This window comes from Carcharodon carcharias (genome assembly GCF_017639515.1).
Source record: "Carcharodon carcharias isolate sCarCar2 chromosome 24 unlocalized genomic scaffold, sCarCar2.pri SUPER_24_unloc_1, whole genome shotgun sequence".
NCBI lineage: Eukaryota > Metazoa > Chordata > Chondrichthyes > Lamniformes > Lamnidae > Carcharodon > Carcharodon carcharias.
In genome coordinates, this window is record NW_024470584.1 from 308,884 (window position 1) to 334,583 (window position 25,700).

The window sequence follows — 25,700 nt, forward strand, 5'->3', positions numbered from 1 at the left end:
TCCTTACTCTGAGATCATGCCTTCTGGTCCTAGACTCTCCCACAAGGGGAAACAACCTCTGTGTCTACCCTGTCAAGCCCCCTAAGAATATATGTTTCAATAAGATCGCCTCTCATTCTTCTAAACTCCAATGAGCACAGACCCAACCTACTCAACCTCTCATAAGAAAATCCCTCCATCCCTGGGATCAGCCTAGTGAACCTTCTCTGGACTGCCTCCAATTCCAGTACATCTTTCCTTAGATAAGGGGACCAAAACTGTTCACAGTATTCTAGGTGTGATCTAACTAGTGCCTTGTATAGTTTTAGCAATACTCCATTCTCTTTGAAATAAAGGCCAACATTCCATTTACCTTCCCTATTACTTGCTGAACTTGTATATTAGCTTTTGGGGATTCATGCACAAGGACTCCCAAATCCCTCTGTTCTGCAGCTTTCTGCAGTCTTTCTCCATTTAAATAATATCCAGCTCCTCTATTCTTCCTGCCAAACTGCATAACCTCACACTTTCCCACATTATATACCATCTGCCACATTTTGCTCACTTATTTAACCTGTCTATATCCCTCTGCAGATTCTTTATGTCATCTATTTTTGTGTCATCAGCAATCTTGGCGATTGTACATTCACTTCCCTCATCCAAGTCACTAATAGATATCGTAAATAATTGTGGCCCCAGCACTGATCCCTGTGACACTCCACTAGTCACAGGTTGCCATCCTGAAAATGCACCCCCTGTATCCCAACTCTGTCTCCTACTGGTTAGCCAGTCCTCTATGCTAATATACTACCCCAAACACCATGGGCTCTTATTAAGAAGTTAAGATCGACCCTGTCCACAGGTGAAATGTGGACAATCCCCATGGTTAGCAGTCCAGACATGAGGCCACACTCCAAGTGCACTCCTGATATAAAGCTATGTGCTTTCCCCCTATACTCTCCCCCTATACCCTGCACTAAAGCCATTCAACGCACTCTCTGGTAGTAATGTCATCGCCTTTCCCAGCAAGTACGGTACATTTTACACCTGTTGAACACCGTTTTAAATGGTGTTCTAATGATTTTAAATTGTTGTTCTAATGATCAGCTTCTTTCCAATCTGTAACCTGATTTTTGTCATACATCCGTCCCTATCATCATCTTCAATTGTACTATATTATGCTCACTATTGTCCAGATGTTCCTCAACTTTAGGTTCTCTAATCTGCTCTGGACTATTCCCTGTTACTAGATCCAATTTCTCTCTCACTTTGTCTCTGTGTGTCCCTATCTCTTTCCCCCTGTCTCTCTCTTTCTCACTCTCCGTCACTCCATGTCTCTCTCTCTCTTATCTCTGTCTCTCTCTGCCTTTCTCTCTCTCTCTCTCTCTCTCTCCCTGTCACTCTCCTCTGTCTCCCTCTCTCATCTCTGTCTTTCTGTCTCTTGCAGTCACTCTATGTCTGTCGGTCTCTCAGTCTCTGCCTCTGTCTCTTTCTGCCTGTCTCTCTCTCTCGGTCACTCTCTGTCACTTTCCCCCTGTCTCTCTATCTCTGTATCTCTGTCTTTTCTCTCTCGGTCACTCTCTGTCGATCTGTGTCTCTCTCAGTCTCTACCTCTGTCTGTCTCTCTCTCTCTCTGTCTGTCTCTCGGTCATTCTCTGTCTCTCTCTCTGTCCTCCCGTCTCTATCTCTGTCTCCTCTCTGCCTCTCTCTCTCTCTCTATCACTCTCGCTGATTTTCTCTCATGGTCTGTTTATCTATCACTCTTTCTCTTCCTTTCTCTCCCATTCCCTCTGTCACTATCTCTCTCTCCCACATGCCCTATTTTCATATCTCTCTCACTCTCTCTCCCTGCCTCATGCATTCGCTCGTTCTCTCACTCTCTTCCACTTCTTTTCTCCTTCTCTCCCTCCCACACTCTCACAAACCCCCTACTCTATGAAACTCCCCGTCCCTCTGTCTGAACGCTCCCTCGCTCTTTCACACGGTCACTTCCTCACAGGCTCCCATCTTCTCAAGCTCTCTCTCTCTTTCTCTTACACACACTCCCTCCCTTTCTCTCTGATCTGCTCTCCCTCCATCTCACAAATCTCTCTCTCTGCCCCCCCCCCCCACTGTCCCCATCCCAGGGTCTGACGTCTGCTCGCGCTGCGGAGATTCTGGCCTTGGAGGGTCCCAACGCACTGACCCCACCCCCGACCACGCCGGAATGGGTCAAATTCTGCCGCCAATTATTTGGGGGCTTCTCAATCTTGCTGTGGATTGGGGCAATTCTCTGTTTCCTGGCCTACAGCATCCAGGCAGTTATGGAGGATGAACCATCAAATGACAACGTGAGTCCAGGATCATCAAATCAGTCCCCAGGAGTGTGTTAATATTGACAGGGGGTCTCCGGGAGTGCGTTAATATTTACAGGGGGTCTCCAGGAGTATGTTAATATTTACTGGGAATCTCCGGGAGTGTGTTAATATTTACCGGGGATCTCCGGGAGTGTGTTAATGTTTACAGGGAGTCTTTGGGAGTGTGTTAATATTTACAGGGGGTCCCCGAGAATGTGTTAATATTTACAGGGGGGTCTCCGGGAGTATGTTAATATTGACAGGGGGTCTCCGGGAGTGCGTTAATATTTACAGGGGGTCTCCAGGAGTATGTTAATATTTACTGGGGATCTCCGGGAGTGTGTTAATATTTACCGGGGATCTCCGGGAGTGTGTTAATATTTACAGGGAGTCTTTGGGAGTGTGTTAATATTTACAGGGGGTCCCCGAGAATGTGTTAATATTTACAGGGGGGCTCCGGGAGTGTGTTAATATTTACAGGGGGTCTCCGGGAGTGTGTTAATATTTACAGGGGTCTCCAGGAGTGTGTTAATATTTACAGGGGGTCCCCGGGAGTGTGTTAATATTTACAGGGGGTCTCCGGGAGTGTGTTAATATTTACAGGGGGTCTCCGGGAGTGTGTTAATATTTACAGGGGGTCCCCAGGAGTGTGTTAATATTTGCAGGGGCTCTCCGGGAGTGTGTTAATATTTACTGGGGGACCCTGGGAGTGTGTTAATATTTACAGGGGCTCTCCGGGAGTGTGTTAATATTTACAGGGAGTCTCCGGGATGTGTTAATATTTACAGGGTTTCCCGGGAGTGTGTTAATATTTACAGGGTGTCTCCGGGAGTGTGTTAATATTTACAGGGGGTCTCCGGGAGTGTGTTAATATTGACAGGGGCTCTCCGGGAGTGTGTTAAAATTTACAGGGGGTCTCCGGGAGTGTGTTAATATTTACAGGGGGTCTCCAGGAGTGTGTTAATATTTACAGGGGGTCTCCGGGAGTGTGTTAATATTTACAGGGGGTCTCCGGGAGTGTGTTAATATTGACAGGGGGTCTCCGGGAGTGTGTTAATATTTACAGGGGGTCCCCGGGAGTGTGTTAATATTTACAGGGGCTCTCCGGGAGTGTGTTAATATTTACTGGGGGACCCCGGGAGTGTGTTAATATTTACAGGGGCTCTCCGGGAGTGTGTTAATATTTACAGGGGGTCTCCGGGAGTGTGTTAATATTTACAGGGTTTCCCCGGGAGTGTGTTAATATTTACAGGGTGTCTCCGGGAGTGTGTTAATATTTACAGGGGGTCTCCGGGAGTGTGTTAATATTGACAGGGGCTCTCCGGGAGTGTGTTAATATTTATAGGGGGTCTCCGGGAGTGTGTTAATATTTACAGGGGGTCTCCGGGAGTGTGTTAATATTTACAGGGGGTCTCCGGGAGTGTGTTAATATTTACAGGGGGTCCTCGGGAGTGTGTTAATATTTACAGGGGGTCTCCGGGTGTGTGTTAATATTTACAGGGGATCTCCGGGAGTGTGTTAATATTTACAGGGTTTCCCCGGGAGTGTGTTAATATTTACAGGGTGTCTCCGGGAGTGTGTTAATATTTACAGGGGGTCTCCGGGAGTGTGTTAATATTGACAGGGGCTCTCCGGGAGTGTGTTAATATTTATAGGGGGTCTCCGGGACTGTGTTAATATTTACAGGGGGTCTCCGGGAGTGTGTTAATATTTACAGGGGATCTCCGGGAGTGTGTTAATATTTACAGGGGGGGTCCCCGAGAATGTGTTAATATTTACAGGGGGACCCCGGGAGTGTGTTAATATTGACAGGGGGTCGCCGGGAGTGTGTTAATATTGACAGGGGGTCGCCGGGAGTGTGTTAATATTGACAGGGGGTCTCCGGGAGTGTGTTAATATTGACAGGGGGTCTCCGGGAGTGTGTTAATATTTACAGGATGGTCCCCAGGAGTGTAGTAATCTTGATGAAAGCTTGCTGTGTTTACCCTCTGCTCTCTTTGTCTGGTTGGACTGTAGTTATACCTGGGTGTGGTTCTGGCTGCAGTCGTCATAATCACTGGCTGTTTCTCCTACTATCAAGAGTCGAAGAGTTCCCGGATTATGGATTCATTCAAGAGCATGGTCCCTCAGGTCAGTGCTTTGAGGTGGAAGGAGGGGCCAACTGGAGGCTGAGGGAGAGGGGAGAATGAGGGAGGAGCAACCCGGAGGCTACGGAAGGGGGAGGACGTGCGAGGAGTGAATCGGAGGGTTGAGAGAGAGGGCAGTGTGAGAGAGGGGGACAGGCTCAGTGGGAGAGGGGAGAGTGCGGGAGGGGAGGAGCTCAGTGAGGTTGAGGGGAAAGTGAGTGAGCAGGAGAGGAGGGGTGGGTGACAGAGGGCAGTGACTCAGAGCGGGAGGGTGAGGGGCTCAGATGGGGTGGGGGGGGATTCTGTGTGAGGCAGGAGGAGGGGGTTCAGTGCTGGGGGAAGGGGATCAGTGTGGGGGAGGGGCTCAACGTTGGGGTAGGAGGAGGGGGGTTCAGTGTGGGGTAAGGGGTTCAGTGTTGGGGTAGGAGGAGGGGGGTTCAGTGTGGGGTAAGGGGTTCAATGTTGGGGTAGGAGGTGGGGGGTTCAGTGTGGGGTAAGGGGTTCAACGTTGGGGTAGGAGGAGGGGGGTTCAGTGTGGGGTAAGGGGTTCAATGTTGGGGTAGGAGGAGGGGGGTTCAGTGTGGGGTAAGGGGTTCAATGTTGGGGTAGGAGGAGGGGGGTTCAGTGTGGGGTAAGGGGTTCAATGTTGGGGTAGGAGGAGGGGGGTTCAGTGTGGGGTAAGGGGTTCAATGTTGGGGTAGGAGGAGGGGGGGTTCAGTGTGGGGTAAGGGGTTCAATGTTGGGGTAGGAGGAGGGGGGTTCAGTGTGGGGTAAGGGGTTCAATGTTGGGGTAGGAGGAGGGGGGGTTCAGTGTGGGGTAAGGGGTTCAATGTTGGGGTAGGAGGAGGGGGGGTTCAGTGTGGGGTAAGGGGTTCAATGTTGGGGTAGGAGGAGGGGGTTCAGTGTGGGGGAGGGGATCAGTGTGGGGGGATGGGCTCAGGAGGGGAGGGTCTCGAGTGTGGGGGGATGGGCTCGGGGGGGAGGGTCTCAAGTGTGGGGGGAGGGGGTCGGGGGGGGGTTTGACTTGTAGACATTTTTCTAATATTCCCTCTCATCTCTCTTCATACATCCCTCTCCCTCCAACCCTCACCTCCCTCTCCCTCCCACCCTCACCTCATTCTCCCTCCCACCCTCACCTCCCTCTCCCTCCAACCCTCACCTCCCTCTCCCTCCAACCCTCACCTTATTCTCACTCCCACCCTCACCTCATTCTCCCTCCAACCCTCACCTCCCTCTCCCTCCAACCCTCACCTCCCTCTCCCTCCAACCCTCACCTCCCTCTCCCTCCAACCCTCACCTCCCTCTCCCTCCCACCCTCACCTCCCTCTCCCTCCAACCCTCACCTTATTCTCACTCCCACCCTCACCTCATTCTCCCTCCAACCCTCACCTCCCTCTCCCTCCAAACTTCACCTCCCTCTCCCTCCAACCCTCACCTCCCTCTCCCTCCCACCCTCACCTCCCTCTCCCTCCAACCCTCACCTCCCTCTCCCTCCAACCCTCACCTCCCTCTCCCTCCAACCCTCACCCTCCCTCTCCCTCCCACCCTCACCACATCTCCCTCCAACCCCTCCCTCCCTCTCCCTCCAACCCTCACCTCCCTCTCCCTCCAACACTCACCTCCCTCTCCCTCAACCCTCACCTCCCTCTCCCTCCCCACCCTCACCTCATTCTCCCTCCCCCCCTCACCTCCCTCTCCCTCCAACCCTCACCTCCCTCTCCCTCCCACCCTCACACCTCCTCTCCCTCCAACCCTCACCTTATTCTCACCTCCCACCCTCACCTCATTCTCCTCCAACCCTCACCTCCCTCTCCCTCCAACCCTCAACTCCCTCTCCCTCCCAACCCTCACCTCCCCTCTCCCTCCCACCCCTCACCTCATTCTCCCCTCCACCCTCACCTCCCTCTCCTCCAACCCTCACCTCCCCTCTCCCTCCCACCCTCACCTCCCCTCTCCCTCCAACCCTCACCTTATTCTCACCCTCCCACCCTCACCTCATTTCTCCCTCCACCCCTCACCTCCCCTCTCCCTCCAACCCTCACCTCCCTCTCCCTCCAACCCTCACCTCCCTCTCCCTCCAACCCTCACCTCCCTCTCCCTCCCACCCTCACCTCATTCTCCCTCCCACCCTCACCTCACTCTCCCTCCAACCCTCACCTCCCTCTCCCTCCCACCCTCACCTCCCTCTCCCTCCAACCCTCACCTTATTCTCACTCCCACCCTCACCTCATTCTCCCTCCAACCCTCACCTCCCTCTCCCTCCAACCCTCACCTCCCTCTCCCTCCAAACTTCACCTCCCTCTCCCTCCAACCCTCACCTCCCTCTCCCTCCCACCCTCACCTCCCTCTCCCTCCAAACTTCACCTCCCTCTCCCTCCCATCCTCACCTCCCTCTCCCTCCAACCCTCACCTCCCTCTCCCTCCAACCCTCACCTCCCTCTCCCTCCAAACTTCACCTCCCTCTCCCTCCCATCCTCACCTCCCTCTCCCTCCAACCCTCACCTCCCTCTCCCTCCCACCCTCACCTCCCTCTCCCTCCCACCCTCACCTCCCTCTCCCTCCCACCCTCACCTCCCTCTCCCTCCAACCCTCACCACCCTCTCTCTCCAACCCTCACCTCCCTCTCCCTCCCACCCTCACCTCCCTCTCCCTCCAACCCTCACCTCCCTCTCCCTCCCACCCTCACCTCCCTCTCCCTCCCACCCTCACCACCCTCTCCCTCCCACCCTCACCTCCCTCTCCCTCCCACCCTCACCTCATTCTCCCTCCAACCCTCACCTCATTCTCACTTTCCCACTCTTCATTAACCTCTACTCCCCTGCCCCCTCACCCTCTCTCTCCCTCACCCTCTCTCCCTCCCCGACTCTCCCTCCCCCACCCTCTCTCCCTCCCCCACCCTCCACTCTCTCTCCCTCCCCCTCTCTCTGACCCAACCACTCTGTCTCTGCCTCACTCTCTCATCTCCCCGACTCTGCCTTCCTCCCCCACTCTCCCTCTCTCCCCCGGCCACTCTCTCTCTCTGCCTCACTCCCTCTCCATCCCCCACTCTCTCTGCACCCCCCCCCCCCATCTCCCTCTCCCTCCCCAACTCTCTCTCTCCCCACCAACCCCCTCCCCACCCCCGACCACCCTCTCTCCCGACCACCCTCTCTCCCGAACCCACCCTCTCCCTCTGTCTCTCTTTGTCTCTTCCTCTCTCTCTTTATATCTCCGTATCCCCCCATCCTCTCTCCTCCAACCCCGCCTCTCTCCCTCTCTCGTCTCCCCACCCCACCCATCCCACCTCTCGGCCTTCCCACCTACCTCTGTTTCCCCAACCGCTCTCTCCCTCCCTGTCTTGCTCGCTCTCTATTTCTTACTAACTCCCTCTTACCCTCCCTCCTTCTTCCATCTCCCCCTCCCCTCTCTCCCCTTGTCCTCTCCCCCGCATCTCTCTCTCTCTCTCTCTCTCTCCCTGTTTCCTCTCTACAGCAAGCCCTGGTGATTCGAGAAGGCGAGAAACTTCAGATCAACGCCGAGCAGGTTGTGACTGGCGACCTGGTGGAGGTGAAGGGGGGAGATCGCATCCCAGCGGACCTACGCATCATCTCATCCCATGGCTGCAAGGTCAGGGAAACAGAGAGAGGGTGGGGGAAAGACAGAGAGGGGCATAGAGAGAGGCAGAGAGAAGGTGAGACAGAGGGAAAGACAGATGAGAGGCAGAGAAGGAGGCGGAGACAGGCAGAAAGAGAGGGCGAGACAGATAGAGAGAGATAGAGAGGGATAGGGACAGATAGAGAGACAGATAGAGAGACAGACAGAGAGAAACATAGACATATTCAGAGAGACAGAGACAAAGAGAGACAGAGAGAGAAAGACAGAGATAGAAAGAGCCCCTGTAAATATTAACACACTCCCGGAGACCCCCTGTAAATATTAACACACACCCGGAGACCCCCTGTAAATATTAACACACTCCCGGAGACCCCCAGTAAATATTAACACACTCCCGGAGACCCCCTGTAAATATTAACACACTCCCTGAGACCCCCTGTAAATATTAACACTCTCCCTGAGACCCCCTGTAAATATTAACACACACCCGGAGACCCCCTGTAAATATTAACACACTCCCGGAGACCCACTGTAAATATTAACACACTCCCGGAGACCCCCTGTAAATATTAACACACACCCGGAGACCCCCTGTAAACATTAACACACTCCCGGACACACCCTGTAAATATTAACACACTCCCGTGGACACCCTGTAAATATTAACACTCTCCTGGAGACCCCCTGTAAATATTAACAAACTCCCGGAGACCCCCTGTAAATATTAACAAACTCCCAGAGACCCCCTGTAAATATTAACACACACCCGGAGACCCCCTGTAAATATTAACACACACACGGAGACCCCCTGTAAATATTAACACACTCCCGGACACACCCTGTAAATATTAACACACTCCCGTGGACACCCTGTAAATATTAACACTCTCCTGGAGACCCCCTGTAAATATTAACAAACTCCCGGAGACCCCCTGTAAATATTAACACACACCCGGAGACCCCCTGTAAATATTAACACTCTCCCTGAGACCCCCTGTAAATATTAACACATTCTGGAGACCCCCTGTAAATATTAACACACACCCGGACACACCCTGTAAATATTAACACACTCCCGTGGAGACCCTGTAAATATTAACACTCTCCTGGAGACCACCTGTAAATATTAACACACTCCCGGAGACCCCCTGTAAATATTAACACACTCCCGGAGACCCCCTGTCATTATTAACACACACCCGGGGACCCCCTGTAAATATTAACACTCTCCCGGAGATCCCATGTAAATATTAACACACTCACGGAGATCCCATGTAAATATTAACACACTCCCGGAGATCCCATGTAAATATTCACACACTCGCGGAGACCCCCCCTGTAAATATTAACACACTCGCGGAGACCCCATGTAAATATTAACACACACCCGGGGACCCCCTGTAAATATTAACACAATCCCGGAGACCCCCGGTTAATATTAACAAACACCCGGAGACACCCTGTAAATATTAACACACTCCCTGAGACCCCCTGTAAATATTAACACACACCCGGAGACCCCCTGTAAATATTAACACACTCCCGGAGACCCCCTGTAAATATTAACACACACCCGGAGACCCCCTGTAAATATTAACACTCTCCCTGAGACTCCCTGTAAATATTAACACATTCCGGAGACCCCCTGTAAATATTAACACTCTCCCGGAGACCCCCTGTAAATATTAACACTCTCCCGGAGACTACCTGCAAATATTAACACACTCCCGGACACACCCTGTAAATATTAACACACTCCCGGAGAAACCCAGTAAATATTAACACTCTCCCGGAGACCCCCTGTAAATATTAACACTCTCCCGGAGACACCCTGTAAATATTAACACACTCCCGGAGACCCCCTGTAAATAGTAACACTCTCCCTGAGACCCCCTGTAAATATTAACACATTCTGGAGACACCCTGTAAATATTAACACTCTTCCGGAGACTCCCTATAAATATTAACACACTCCCGGAGATCCCCTGTAAATATTAACACACTGCCGGAGAACCCCTGTAAATATTAACACATTCCGGAGACCCCTGTAAATATTAAAACACTCCCGGAGACCCCCTGTAAATATTAACACTCTCCCTGAGACCCCCTGTAAATATTAACACATTCCGGAGACCCCTGTAAATATTAACACACTCCCGGAGACCCCCTGTAAATATTAACACTCTCCCTGAGACCCCCTGTAAATATTAACACATTCTGGAGACACCCTGTAAATATTAACACACTCCCGGAGACTCCCTATAAATATTAACACACTCCCGGAGACTCCCTGTAAATATTAACACACTCCCGGAGACCCCCCCGTAAATATTAACACACTCCCGGAGACCCCCTGTAAATATTAACACTCTCCCTGAGATCCCCTGTAAATATTAACACACACCCGGAGACCCCCTGTAAATATTAACACACTCCCGGAGACACCCTGTAAATATTAACACTCTCCCTGAGAACCCTTGTAAATATTAACACATTCTGGAGACCCCCTGTAAATATTAACACACTCCCGGAGACCCCCTGTAAATATTAACACACTCCCGGACACACCCTGTAAATATTAACACACTCCGGGAAAACCTCTCTAAATATTAACACACACCCGGGGACCCCGTGTAAATATTAACACACACCCGGAGACCCCCTATAAATATTAACACACTCCCAGAGATCCCATGTAAATATTAACACACTCCCGGACACCCCCTGTAAATAATAACACACTCCCGGAGACAACCTGTAAATATTAACACTCTCCCTGAGAACCCCTGTAAATATTAACACATTCTGGAGACCCCCTGTAAATATTAACACACACCCGGAGACCCCCTGTAAATATTAACACACACACGGAGACCCCCTGTAAATATTAACACACTCCCGGACACACCCTGTAAATATTAACACACTCCCGTGGAGACCCTGTAAATATTTACACTCTCCTGGAGACCACCTGTAAATATTAACACACTCCCGAGGCCCATGTAAATATTAACACACTCCCGAGACCCCCTGTAATATTACACACTCCCCGGAGACCCCCTGTAAATATTAACACTCTCCGGAGACCCCCTGTAAATATTAACACACTCCTGAGACCCCCTGTAAACATTAACACACTCCCAGAGAACCCCTGTAAATATTAACACACTCCCGGAAACCCCTGTAAATATTGATACACTCCTGGAGACCCCAGTAAATATTAACACACTCTCGGGGACTCCTGTCAATATTAACACTCTCCTGGACACCCCCTGTAAATATTAACACACACCCTGAGACCCCCTGTAAATATTAACACTCTCCCTGAGACCCCCTGTAAATATTAACACACTCCCGGAGACCCCCTGTAAATATTAACACACTCCCGGGATCCCCCTGTAAATATTAACACACTCCCGGAGACCCCCTGTAAATATTAACACACTCTCGGATACCCTTCGTAAGTATTAACACAATCCCAGGGACCCCCTGTAAATATTAACACACTCCCGGAGACCCCCGGAAATATAAACAAACTCCCGGAGACACCCTGTAAATATTAACACACTCCCAGGGACCCCCTGTAAATATTAACACACACCCGGAGACCCCCTGTAAATATTAACACACTCCCGGAGACCCCCTGTAAATATTAACACACACCCGGAGACCCCCTGTAAATATTAACACACTCCCGGAGACAACCTGTAAATATTAACACTCTCCCTGAGAACCCCTGTAAATATTAACACATTCTGGAGACCCCCTGTAAATATTAACGCACTCCCGGGGACCCCCTGTAAATATTAACACACTCCCGTGGACACCCTGTAAATATTAACACTCTCCTGGAGACACCCTGTCGATATTAACACACACCCGGAGACACTCTGTAAATATTAACACACTCCCGGAGACACCCTGTAAATATTAACACACTCCCGGAGACCCCCTGTAAATATTAACACTCTCCCTGAGACCCCCTGTAAATATTAACACTCATCCGGAGACGCCCTGTAAATATTAACACTCTCCCTGAGACCTCCTGTAAATATTAACACATTCCGGAGACCCCCTGTAAATATTAACACACTCCCGGAGACCCCTGTAAATATTAACACACTCCCGGAGACCCCCAGTAAATATTAACACACTCCCGGAGACCCCCTGTCGATATTAACACTCTCCCGGAGACCCCCTGTAAATATTAACACACTCCCTGAGAACCCCTGTAAATATTAACACTCTCCCTGAGAACCCCTGTAAATATTAACACATTCCGGAGACCCCTGTAAATATTAACACACTCCTGGAGACCCCATGTAAATATTAACACACTCCCGTAGACCCCCTGTCAATATTAACACTCTCCTGGAGACCCCCTGTAAATATAAACACACACCCGGAGACCCCCTGTAAATATTAACACACTCCCGGAAAACCCCTGTAAATATTAACACACTCCTGGAAAAACCCTCTAAATATTAACACACTCCCGGAGACCCCCTGTAAATATTAACACACTCCCGGAAAACCCCTCTAAATATTAACACACACCCGGGGACCCCGTGTAAATATTAACACACACCCGGACACACCCTGTAAATATTAACATACACCCGGAGACCCCCTATAAATATTAACACACTCCCAGAGATCCCATGTAAATATTAACACACTCGCGGAGATCCCATGTAAATATTAACACACTCCCGGAGACCCCTGTAAATATTAACACTCTCCCTGAGACTCTCTGTCAATGTTAACACACTCCCGGAGACACCCTGTAAATATTAACACACTACCGGAGACCCCCTGTCGATATTAACACTTTCCCAGAGACCCCCTGTCAATATTAACACTCTCCCGGAGACCCCCTGTAAATATTAACACACTCCCGGAGACACCCTGTAAATAGTAACACACACACGGAGACCCCCTGTAAATATTAACACACTCCCGGACACCTCCTGTAAATATTAACACACACCCGGAGACCCCCTGTAAATATTAACACACACCCAGAGACCCCTTGTAAATATTAACACGCTCCCTGAGACCCCCTGTAAATATTAACACACTCCCGGAGACCCACTGTAAATATTAACACTCTCCCTGAGACCCCCTGTAAATATTAACACTCATCCGGAGACACCCTGTAAATATTAACACTCTCCCTGAGACCCCCTGTAAATATTAACACATTCCGGAGACCCCCTGTAAATATTAACACACTCCCGGAGACCCCTGTAAATATTAACACACTCCCGGAGACCCCCTGTCAATATTAACACACAACCGGAGACTCCCTGTAAATATTAACACACTCCCGGAGACCCCCCCGTAAATATTAACACACTCCCGGAGACCCCCTGTAAATATTAACACTCTCCCTGAGATCCCCTGTAAATATTAACACACACCCGGAGACCCCCTGTAAATATTAACACACTCCCGGAGACCCCCTGTAAATATTAACACTCTCCCGGAGAACCCCTGTAAATATTAACACATTCCGGAGACCCCCTGTAAATATTAACACACTCCCGGAGACCCCCTGTAAATATTAACACACTCCCGGAGACCCCTGTAAATATTAACACACTCCGGGAAACCCCTGTAAATATTAACACACTCCCGGAGGACCCCGTGTAAATATTAACACACACCCGAGACCCCCTGTAAATATTAACACACTCCAGAGACCCCCTGTAAATATTAACACACTCCCGGACACCCCTGTAATATTAACACTCTCCCGGAGACCCCCTGTAAATATTAACACACTCCCGGAAACCCCCTGTAAATATTAACACACTCCCGGAGACCCCCTGTAAATATTAACACACTCCCGGAGACCCCCTGTAAATATTAACACACTCCCGGACACCCCCTGTAAATATTAACACACTCCCGGAGACACCCTGTAAATATTAACACTCTCCTGGAGACCCCCTGTCGATATTAACACACACCCGGAGACACCCTGTAAATATTAACACACTCCCGGAGACACCCTGTAAATATTAACACACTCCCGGAGACCCCCTGTAAATATTAACACTCTCCCTGAGACCCCCTGTAAATATTAACACTCATCCGGAGACGCCCTGTAAATATTAACACTCTCCCTGAGACCCCCTGTAAATATTAACACATTCCGGAGACCCCCTGTAAATATTAACACACTCCCGGAGACCCCTGTAAATATTAACACACTCCCGGAGACCCCCAGTAAATATTAACACACTCCCGGAGACCCCCTGTCGATATTAACACTCTCCCGGAGACCCCCTGTAAATATTAACACACTCCCTGAGAACCCCTGTAAATATTAACACTCTCCCTGAGAACCCCTGTAAATATTAACACATTCCGGAGACCCCTGTAAATATTAACACACTCCTGGAGACCCCATGTAAATATTAACACACTCCCGTAGACCCCCTGTCAATATTAACACTCTCCTGGAGACCCCCTGTAAATATAAATACACACCCGGAGCCCCCCAGTAAATATTAACACTCTCCCTGAGAACCCCTGTAAATATTGACACATTCTGGAGACCCCCTGTAAATATTAACACACTCCCGGAGACCCCCTGTAAATATTAACACACTCCCGGAAAACCCCTCTAAATATTAACACACACCCGGGGACCCCGTGTAAATATTAACACACACCCGGACACACCCTGTAAATATTAACATACACCCGGAGACCCCCTATGAATATTAACACACTCCCAGAGATCTCATGTAAATATTAACACACTCGCGGAGAACCCATGTAAATATTAACACCCTCCCGGAGACCCCTGTAAATATTAACACTCTCCCTGAGACTCTCTGTCAATGTTAACGCACTCCCGGAGACACCCTGTAAATATTAACACACTACCGGAGACCCCCTGTCGATATTAACACTTTCCCAGAGACCCCCTGTCAATATTAACACTCTCCCGGAGACCCCCTGTAAATATTAACACACTCCCGGAGACACCCTGTAAATAGTAACACACACCCGGAGACCCCCTGTAAATATTAACACACTCCCGGAGACCCCCTGTAAATATTAACACACTCCCGGAGACCCCCTGTAAATATTAACACACTCCCGGAGACCCCCTGTAAATATTAACACACTCCCGGAGACCCCCTGTAAATATTAACACACTCCCGGAGACCCCCTGTAAATATTAACACACACCCGGAGACCCCTGTAAATATTAACACACTCCCGGAGACCCCCTGTAAATATTAACACACTCCCGGAGACCCCCTGTAAATATTAACACTCTCCCTGAGACCCCCTGTAAATATTAACACTCATCCGGAGACACCCTGTAAATATTAACACTCTCCCTGAGACCCCCTGTAAATATTAACACATTCCGGAGACCCCCTGTAAATATTAACACACTCCCGGAGACCCCTGTAAATATTAACACACTCCCGGAGACCCCCAGTAAATATTAACACACTCCCGGAGACCCCCTGTCGATATTAACACTCTCCCGGAGACCCCCTGTAAATATTAACACACTCCCTGAGAACCCCTGTAAATATTAACACTCTCCCTGAGAACCCCTGTAAATATTAACACATTCCGGAGACCCCTGTAAATATTAACACACTCCTGGAGACCCCATGTAAATATTAACACACTCCCGTAGACCCCCTGTCAATATTAACACTCTCCTGGAGACCCCCTGTAAATATAAACACACACCCGGAGAGCCCCTGTAAATATTAACACTCTCCCTGAGACCCCCTGTAAATATTGACACATTCTGGAGACCCCCTGTAAATATTAACTCACTCCCAGGGACCCCGTGTAAATATTAACACACTCCCGGAGACTCCCTGTAAATATTAACACACTCCCGGAAAACCCCTCTAAATATTAACACACACCCGGGGACCCCGTGTAAATATTAACACACACCCGGACACACCCTGTAAATATTAACACGCACCCGGAGACCCCCTATAAATATTAACACACTCCCAGAGATCCCATGTAAATATTAACACACTCGCGGAGATCCCATGTAAATATTAACACATTCCCGGAGACCCCTGTAAACATTAACACTCTCCCTGAGACCCTCTGTCAATGTTAACACACTCCTGGAGACACCCTGTAAATATTAACACACTCCCGGAGACCCCCTGCCGATATTAACACTTTCCCAGGGACCCCCTGTAAATATTAACACTCTCCCGGAGACCCCCTGTAAATATTAACACACTCCCGAGGACACCCTGTAAATAGTAACACACACCCGGAGACCCCCTGTAAATATTAACACACTCCCGGACACCCCCTGTAAATATTAACACACACCCGGAGACCCTCTGTAAATATTAACACACACCCGGAGACCCCCTGTGAATACTAACACACTCCCGGCGACACCCTGTAAATATTAACACACTCCCGGAGACCCCCTGTAAATATTAACACACACCCGAGACCCCCTGTAGATATTAACACTCTCCCTGAGACCCCCTGTAAATATTAACACACTCCCTGAGACCCCCTGTAAATATTAACACACTCCCGGAGACCCCCTGTAAATATTAACACACTCCCGGAGAACCCCTGTAAATATTAACACACTCCCGGATACCCCCTGTAAATATTAACACACTCCCGGAGACCCCCTGTAAATATTAACACACTCCCGGAGACCCCTGTAAATATTAACACTCTCCCTGAGACCCCCTGTAAATATTAACACACTCCCGGAGACCCCCTGTAAATATTAACACACTCCCGGAGACCCCCTGTAAATATTAACACACTCCGGAGGACACCCTGTAAATATTAACACTCTCCCGGAGACCCCCTGTAAATATTAACACACACCCGGAGACCCCCTGTAAATATTAACACTCTCCCGGAGACCCCTGTAAATATTAACACATTCCTGGAGCCCCCATGTAAATATTAACTCACACCAGGAGACCCCTGTAAATATTAACACACTCCCGGCGACCCCCTGTAAATATTAACACACTCCCGGAACACCCCTGCTAAATATTAACACACACCCGGGGACCCCGTGTAAATATTAACACACACCCGGACACCCCTATAAATATTAACACGCACCCTGAGACCCCCTGTAAATATTAACACACTCCCAGAGATCCCATGTAAATATTAACACACTCGCGGAGATCCCATGTAAATATTAACACACTCCCGGAGACCCCTGTAAATATTAACACACTTCTGGAGACCCCCCTGTCGATATTAACACTCTCCCAGAGACCCCCTGTAAATATTAACACTCACCCGGAGACCCCCTGTAAATATTAACACACTCCCGGAGACCCCCTGTAAATATTAACACACACCCGGAGGCCCCCTGTAAATATTAACACACTCCCGGAGACCCCCTGTAAATATTAACACACTCCCGGAGACCCCCTGTAAATATTAACACACTCCCGGAGACCCCCTGTAAATATTAACACACTCCCGGAGACCCCCTGTAAATATTAACACACTCCTGGAAACACCCTGTAAATATTAACACATTCCCGGAGACCCCCTGTAAATATTAACACACTCCCGGAGATCCCATGTAAATATTAACACACTCCCGGAGACCCCTGTAAATATTAACACACTCCCGGAGAACACCAGTATTTATTAACACACTCCCGGAGACCCCCTGTAAATATTAACACTCTCCTGGAGACCCCCTGTAAATATTAACACACTCCCGGAGACCCCCTGTAAATATTAACACACTCCCGGAGACACCCTGTAAATATTAACACACTCCCGGAGACCCCTGTAAATATTAACACTCTCCCGGAGACCCCTGTAAATATTAACACACTCCCGGAGACACCCTGTAAATATTAACACACTCCCGGAGACCCCCTGTCGATATTAACACTTTCCCAGAGACCCCCTGTAAATATTAACACTCTCCCGGAGACCCCCTGTAAATATTAACACACTCCCGAGGACACCCCTGTAAATAGTAACACACACCCGGAGACCCCCTGTAAATATTAACACACTCCCGGTGACCCCCTGTAAATATTAACACACACCCGGAGACCCCTTGTAAATATTAACACACTCCCGGACGCCCCCTGTAAATATTAACACTCTCCCAGAGACCCCCTGTAAAACATAACACACTCCCGGAGAACCCCCAGTAAACTATTAACACACTCCCGGAGACCCCCTGTAAATATTAACACTCTCCCGGAGACACCCTGTAAATATTAACACATTCCGGAGAGCCCCTGTAAATATTAACGCTCTCCCCGGAGACCCCCTGTAAATATTAACACACACCTCGGAGACCCCCTGTAAATATTAACACTCTCCTGAGACCCCCTGTAGATATTAACAACTTCTCGAGACCCCCTCTAAATATTAACACTCTCCGGAGACCCCCTGTAAATATTAACACACTCCCGGAGACCCCCTGTAAATATTAACACACTCCCGGAGACCCCCTGTAAATATTAACACACTCCCGGGGACCCCCTGTAAATATTAACACACACCCGGAGACCCCGTGTAAATATTAACACACTCCCGGAGACCCCCTGTATATATTAACACACTCCCGGGACCCCCTGTAAATATTAACACACTCCCGGAGACCCCTGTAATATTAACACTCTCCCGAGACCCCCTGTAAATATTAACACACTCCCTGAGACCCCCTGTAAATATTAACACACTCCCGAGCCCCCCTCTAAATATTAACACACTCCCGGAGTACCCCTGTAAATATTAACACACTCCTGGAGACCCCCTGTAAATATTAACATACTCCCGGGGAACCCCTGTAAATATTAACACACTCCTGGAGACCCCCTGTAAATATTAACACACTCCTGGGGACCCCCCCGTAAATATTAACACACACCCGGAGATCCCATGTAAATATTAACACACTCCCGGAGACCCCTGTAAATATTAACACTCTCCCTGAGACCCTCTGTCAATGTTAACACACTCCCGGAGACCCCCTGTAAATATTAACACACTCCCGGACACCCCCTGTAAATATTAACACACACCCGGAGACCCCCTGTAAATATTAACACACACCCGGAGACACCCTGTAAATATTAACACACTCCCTGAGACCCCCTGTAAATATTAACACATTCTGGAGACCCCCTTTAAATATTAACACACACCCGGACACACCCTGTAAATATTAACACACTCCCGGTGACCCCCTGTAAATATTAACACACTCCCGGAGACCCCTGTAAATATTAACACTCTCCCGGAGACACCCTATAAATATTAACACATTCCGGACACCCCCTGTAAATATTAACGCTCTCCTGGAGACCCCCTGTAAATATTAACACACTCGAAGACCCCCTGTAAATATTAACACACTCCCGGAGACCCCAGTAAATATTAACACACTCCCGGAGACACCCTGTAAGATATTAACACTCTCCCTGAGACCCGCTGTAAATATTAACACACTCCCTGAGACCCCCTGTCAATACTAACACTCTCCCTGAGACCCCCTGTAAATATTAACACACTCCCGGACAGACCCTGTAAATATTAACACACACCCGGAGACCCCCTGTAAATATTAACACACTCCCGGGGACCCCCTGTAAATATTAACACACTCCCGGAGACCCCCTGTAAATATTAACACACTCCCGGAGACCCCCTGTAAATATTAACACTCTCCCTGAGACCCCCTGTAAATATTAACACATTCTGGAGACCCCCTGTAAATATTAACACACACCCGGAGACCCCCTGTAAATATTAACACACTCCCGGACACACCCTGTAAATATTAACACACTCCCGGAGAGCCCCTGTCAATATTAACACACTCCCGGAGACCCCCTGTAAATATTAACACTCTCCTGGAGACCCCCTGTAAATATTAACACACTCCCAGAGATCCCATGTAAATATTAACACACTCCCGGAGACCCCATGTAAATATTAACACACTCCCGGAGACCCCTGTAAATATTAACACTCTCCCTGAGACCCTCTGTCAATGTTAACACACTCCCGGAGACACCCTGTAAATATTAACACACTCCCGGAGACCCCCTGTCAATATTAACACTCTCCCAGAGACCCCCTGTAAATATTAACACTCTCCCGGAGACCCCCTGTAAATATTAACACACTCCCGGAGACACCCTGTAAATAGTAACACACACCCGGAGACCCCCTGTAAATATTAACACACTCCCGGAGACCCCCTGTAAATATTAACACACTCCCGGAGACCCCCTGTAAATATTAACACTCTCCCGGAGACCCCCTGTAAATATTAACACACTCCCGGAGACCCCCTGTAAATATTAACACACTCCCGGAGACCCCCTGTAAATATTAACACACTCCCGGAGACCCCCTGTAAATATTAACACTCTCCCGGAGACCCCCTGTAAATATTAACACATTCCGGAGACCCCTGTAAATATTAACACTCTCCCGGAGACCCCCTGTAAATATTAACACACTCCCGGAGACCCCCTGTAAATATTAACACACTCCCGGAGACCCCCTGTAAATATTAACACTCTCCCTGAGACCCCCTGTAAATATTAACACTCTCCCGGAGACCCCCTGTAAATATTAACACTCTCCCGGAGACCCCCTGTAAATATTAACACACTCCCGGAGACCCCCTGTAAATATTAACACACTCCCGGAGAACCCCTGTAAATATTAACACACTCCCGGAGACCCCTGTAAATATTAACACACTCCCGGAGACCCCCTGTAAATATTAACACACTCCCGGAGACCCCCTGTAAATATTAACACACTCCCGGAGACCCCCTGTAAATATTAACACACTCCGGAGACCCCTGTAAATATTAACACACTCCCGGAGACCCCTGTAAATATTAACACATTCCGGAGACCCCCTGTAAATATTAACACACTCCCGGATATTATCTATAAATATTAACACACTCCCGGAGACCCCCTGTAAATATTAACACTCTCCCGGAGACCCCCTGTAAATATTAACACTCTCCCGGAGACCCCCTGTAAATATTAACACACTCCCGGAAAACCCCTGTAAATATTAACACACACCCGGAGAAACCATGTAAATATTAACACACTCCCGGAGACCCCCTGTAAATATTAACACTCTCCCTGAGACCCCCTGTAAATATTAACACACTCCCGGAGACCCCCTGTAAATATTAACACACTCCCGGAGACCCCCTGTAAATATTAACACACACCCGGAGACCCCCTGTAAATATTAACACACTCCCGGGGATCCCCTGTAAATATTAAGACACTCCCGCAGACACCCTGTAAATATTAACACACTCCTGGAGAGACCCTGTAAATATTAACACACACCCGGAGACACCCTGTAAATATTAACACACTCCCGGAGACCCCCTGTAAATATTAACACTCTCCCGGAGACCCCCTGTAAATATTAACACACTCCCGGAGACACCCTGTAAATAGTAACACACTCCTGGGCACCCCCTGTAAATATTAACACACTCCCGGAGACCCCCTGTAAATATTAACACTCTCCCGGAGACCCCTGTAAATATTAACACACTCCTGGAGAACCCTGTAAATATTAACACACTCCCGGAGAGCCCCTGTAAATATTAACACACTCCCGGAGACCCCCTGTAAATAATAACACACTCTCGGAGCACCCCCTGTAAATATTACACACACTCCCGGAGGACCCCCTGTAAATATTAACACACTCCCGAGACCCCCTGCAATATTAACAACACCCGGAGACCCCCTGTAAATATTAACACTCTCCCGGAGACCCCCTGTAAATATTAACACACTCCCGGAGACCCCCTGTAAATATTAACACACCCGGAGACCCCTGAAATATTAACACACTCCCGAGACCCCCTGTAAATATTAACACACACCCGGAGACCCCCTGTAAATATTAACACACTCCCGGAGACCCCCTGTAAATATTAACACACTCCCGGAGACCCCCTGTAAATATTAACACACTCCCGGAGACCCCCTGTAAATATTAACACACTCCCGGAGACCCCCTGTAAATATTAACACACTCCCGGAGACCCCCTGTAAATATTAACACACTCCCGGAGACCCCTGTAAATATTAACACACTCCCGGAGACCCCCTGTAAATATTAACACACTCCCGGAGACCCCCTGTAAATATTAACACACTCCCGGAGACCCCCTGTAAATATTAACACACTCCCGGAGACCCCCTGTAAATATTAACACACTCCCGGAGACCCCCTGTAAATATTAACACACTCCCGGAGACCCCCTGTAAATATTAACACTCTCCCGGAGACCCCCTGTAAATATTAACACACTCCCGGAGACCCCCTGTAAATATTAACACACTCCCGGAGACCCCCTGTAAATATTAACACACACCCGGAGACCCCCTGTAAATATTAACACACACCCGGAGACCCCCTGTAAATATTAACACACTCCCTGAGACCCCCTGTAAATATTAACACATTCCGGAGACCCCCTGTAAATATTAACACACACCCGGACACACCCTGTAAATATTAACACACTCCCGGTGACCCCCTGTAAATATTAACACACTCCCGGAGACCCCTTGTAAATATTAACACACTCCCGAAGCCCCCCTGTAAATATTAACACTCTCCCAGAGACCCCCTGTAAACATTAACACACTCCCGGAGACCCCCAGTAAACATTAACACACTCCCGGAGACCCCTGTAAATATTAACACTCTCCCGGAGACACCCTATAAATATTAACACATTCCGGAGACCCCCTGTAAATATTAACGCTCTCCTGGAGACCCCCTGTAAATATTAACACACACTCGGAGACCCCCTGTAAATATTAACACTCTCCCTGAGACCCCCTGTAAATATTAACACACTCCCGGAGACCCCCTGTAAATATTAACACACTCCCGGAGACCCCCTGTAAATATTAACACACTCCCGGAGACCCCCTGTAAATATTAACACACTCCCGGAGATCCCCTGTAAATATTAACACACTCCCGGAGACCCCCTGTAAATATTAACACACTCCCGGAGACCCACTGTAAATATTAACACACTCCCGGAGACCCCCTGTAAATATTAACACACTCCCGGAGACCCCCTGTAAATATTAACACACTCCCGGAGACCCCCTGTAAATATTAACACACTCCCGGAGACCCCCTGTAAATATTAACACACTCCCGGAGACCCCTGTAAATATTAACACACTCCCGGAGACCCCTGTAAATATTAACACACTCCCGGAGACCCCCTGTAAATATTAACACACTCCCGGAGACCCCCTGTAAATATTAACACACTCCCGGAGACCCCCTGTAAATATTAACACACTCCCGGAGACCCCCTGTAAATATTAACACTCTCCCGGAGACCCCCTGTAAATATTAACACACTCCCTGAGAACCCCTGTAAATATTAACACTCTCCCTGAGAACCCCTGTAAATATTAAAACATTCCGGAGACCCCTGTAAATATTAACACACTCCTGGAGACCCCATGTAAATATTAACACACTCCCGTAGACCCCCTGTCAATATTAACACTCTCCTGGAGACCCCCTGTAAATATAAACACACACCCGGAGACCCCCTGTAAATATTAACACTCTCCCTGAGACCCCCTGTAAATATTGACACATTCTGGAGACCCCCTGTAAATATTAACTCACTCCCAGGGACCCCGTGTAAATATTAACACACTCCCGGAGACCCCCTGTAAATATTAACACACTCCCGGAAAACCCCTCTAAATATTAACACACACCCGGGGACCCCGTGTAAATATTAACACACACCCGGACACACCCTGTAAATATTAACACGCACCCGGAGACCCCGTATAAATATTAACACACTCCCAGAGATCCCATGTAAATATTAACACACTCGCGGAGATCCCATGTAAATATTAACACACTCCCGGAGACCCCTGTAAATATTAACACTCTCCCTGAGACCCTCTGTCAATGTTAACACACTCCCAGAGACACCCTGTAAATATTAACACACTTCCGGAGACCCCCTGTCGATATTAACACTCTCCCAGAGACCCCCTGTAAATATTAACACTCTCCCGGAGACCCCCTGTAAATATTAACACACTCCCGGAGACACCCTGTAAATAGTAACACACACACGGAGACCCCCTGTAAATATTAACACACTCCCGGGGCCCCCCTGTAAATATTAACACACACCCGGAGACCCCCTGTAAATATTAACACACACCCGGAGACCCCCTGTAAATATTAACACGCTCCCTGAGACCCCCTGTAAATATTAACACATTCTGGAGACCCCCTATAAATATTAACACACACCCGGACACACCCTGTAAATATTAACACACTCCCGGAGACCCCCTGTAAATATTAACACACTCCCGGAGACCCCTGTAAATATTAACACACTCCCGGAGACCCCCTGTAAATATTAACACAATCCCATGGACACCCTGTAAATATTAACACTCTCCCGAAGATCTCCTGTAAACATTAACGCACTCCCGGAGACCAACTATAAATAATAAAAAACTCCCGAGGACCCCCTGTAAATATTAACACATTCCCGGAGACCCCCTGTAAATATTAACACACTCCCGGAGACCGCTTGTAAATATTAACACTCTCCCTGAGACCCCTGTAAATATTAACACACTCCTGGAGACCCCTGTAAATATTAACACACTCCAGGAGATTATCTGAAAATATTAACACACTCCCGGGGAACCCCCTGTAAATATTAACACACTCCCGGAGACCCCCTGTAAATATTAACACACTCCCGGAGACCCCCTGTAATATTAACACACTCCCGAAGCCCCCCCTGTAAATATTAACACACTCCTGGGCACCCCCTGTAAATATTAACACACTCCCGGAGACCCCCTGTAAATATTAACACGTTCCCTGAGACCCCCTGTAAATATTAACACATTCTGGAGACCCCCTGTAAATATTAACACACACCCGGACACACCCTGTAAATATTAACACACTCCCGGTGACCCCCTGTAAATATTAACACACTCCCGGAAAACCCCTCTAAATATTAACACACACCCGGGGACCCCCTCTAAATATTAACACACTCGCGGAGATCCCATGTAAATATTAACACACTCCCGGAGACACCCTGTAAATATTAACACACTCCCGGAGAACTCCAGTATATATTAACACACTCCCGGTGACCCCTGTAAATATTAGCCACACCCGGAGACACCCTGGAAATATTAACACACTCCCGGAGACCCCCTGTAAATATTAACGTACTCCCGGAGACCCCCTGTAAATATTAACACACTCCCGGATAGCCTCTGTAAATATTAACACACACCCGGAGATCCCATGTAAATATTAACACACTCCCGGAGACCCCCTGTAAATATTAACACTCTCCCTGAGACCCCCTGTAAATATTAACACACTCCCGGAGACCCCCTGTAAATATTAACACACTCCCGGAGACCCCCTGTAAATATTAACACACTCCCGGAGACCCCCTGTAAATATTAACACACTCCCGGAGACCCCCTGTAAATATTAACACACTCCCGGAGACCCCCTGTAAATATTAACACTCTCCGGGAGACCCCCTGTAAATATTAACACACTCCC

General features: G+C 48.8%; 1 protein-coding gene across 1 annotated transcript in view; it reads left to right on the plus strand.

Annotated features, from left to right (window-relative positions):
- copa (COPI coat complex subunit alpha) overlaps window positions 1-25,700 on the plus strand; it is a 200,148-nt gene that overhangs the window by 61,854 nt on the left and 112,594 nt on the right. The window contains exons 4-6 of the mRNA XM_041180630.1: window positions 2,106-2,309; window positions 4,332-4,445; window positions 7,913-8,047. Coding sequence (XP_041036564.1) covers window positions 2,106-2,309; window positions 4,332-4,445; window positions 7,913-8,047 — 453 coding nt within the window. The remainder of the gene's footprint in view (window positions 1-2,105; window positions 2,310-4,331; window positions 4,446-7,912; window positions 8,048-25,700) is intronic.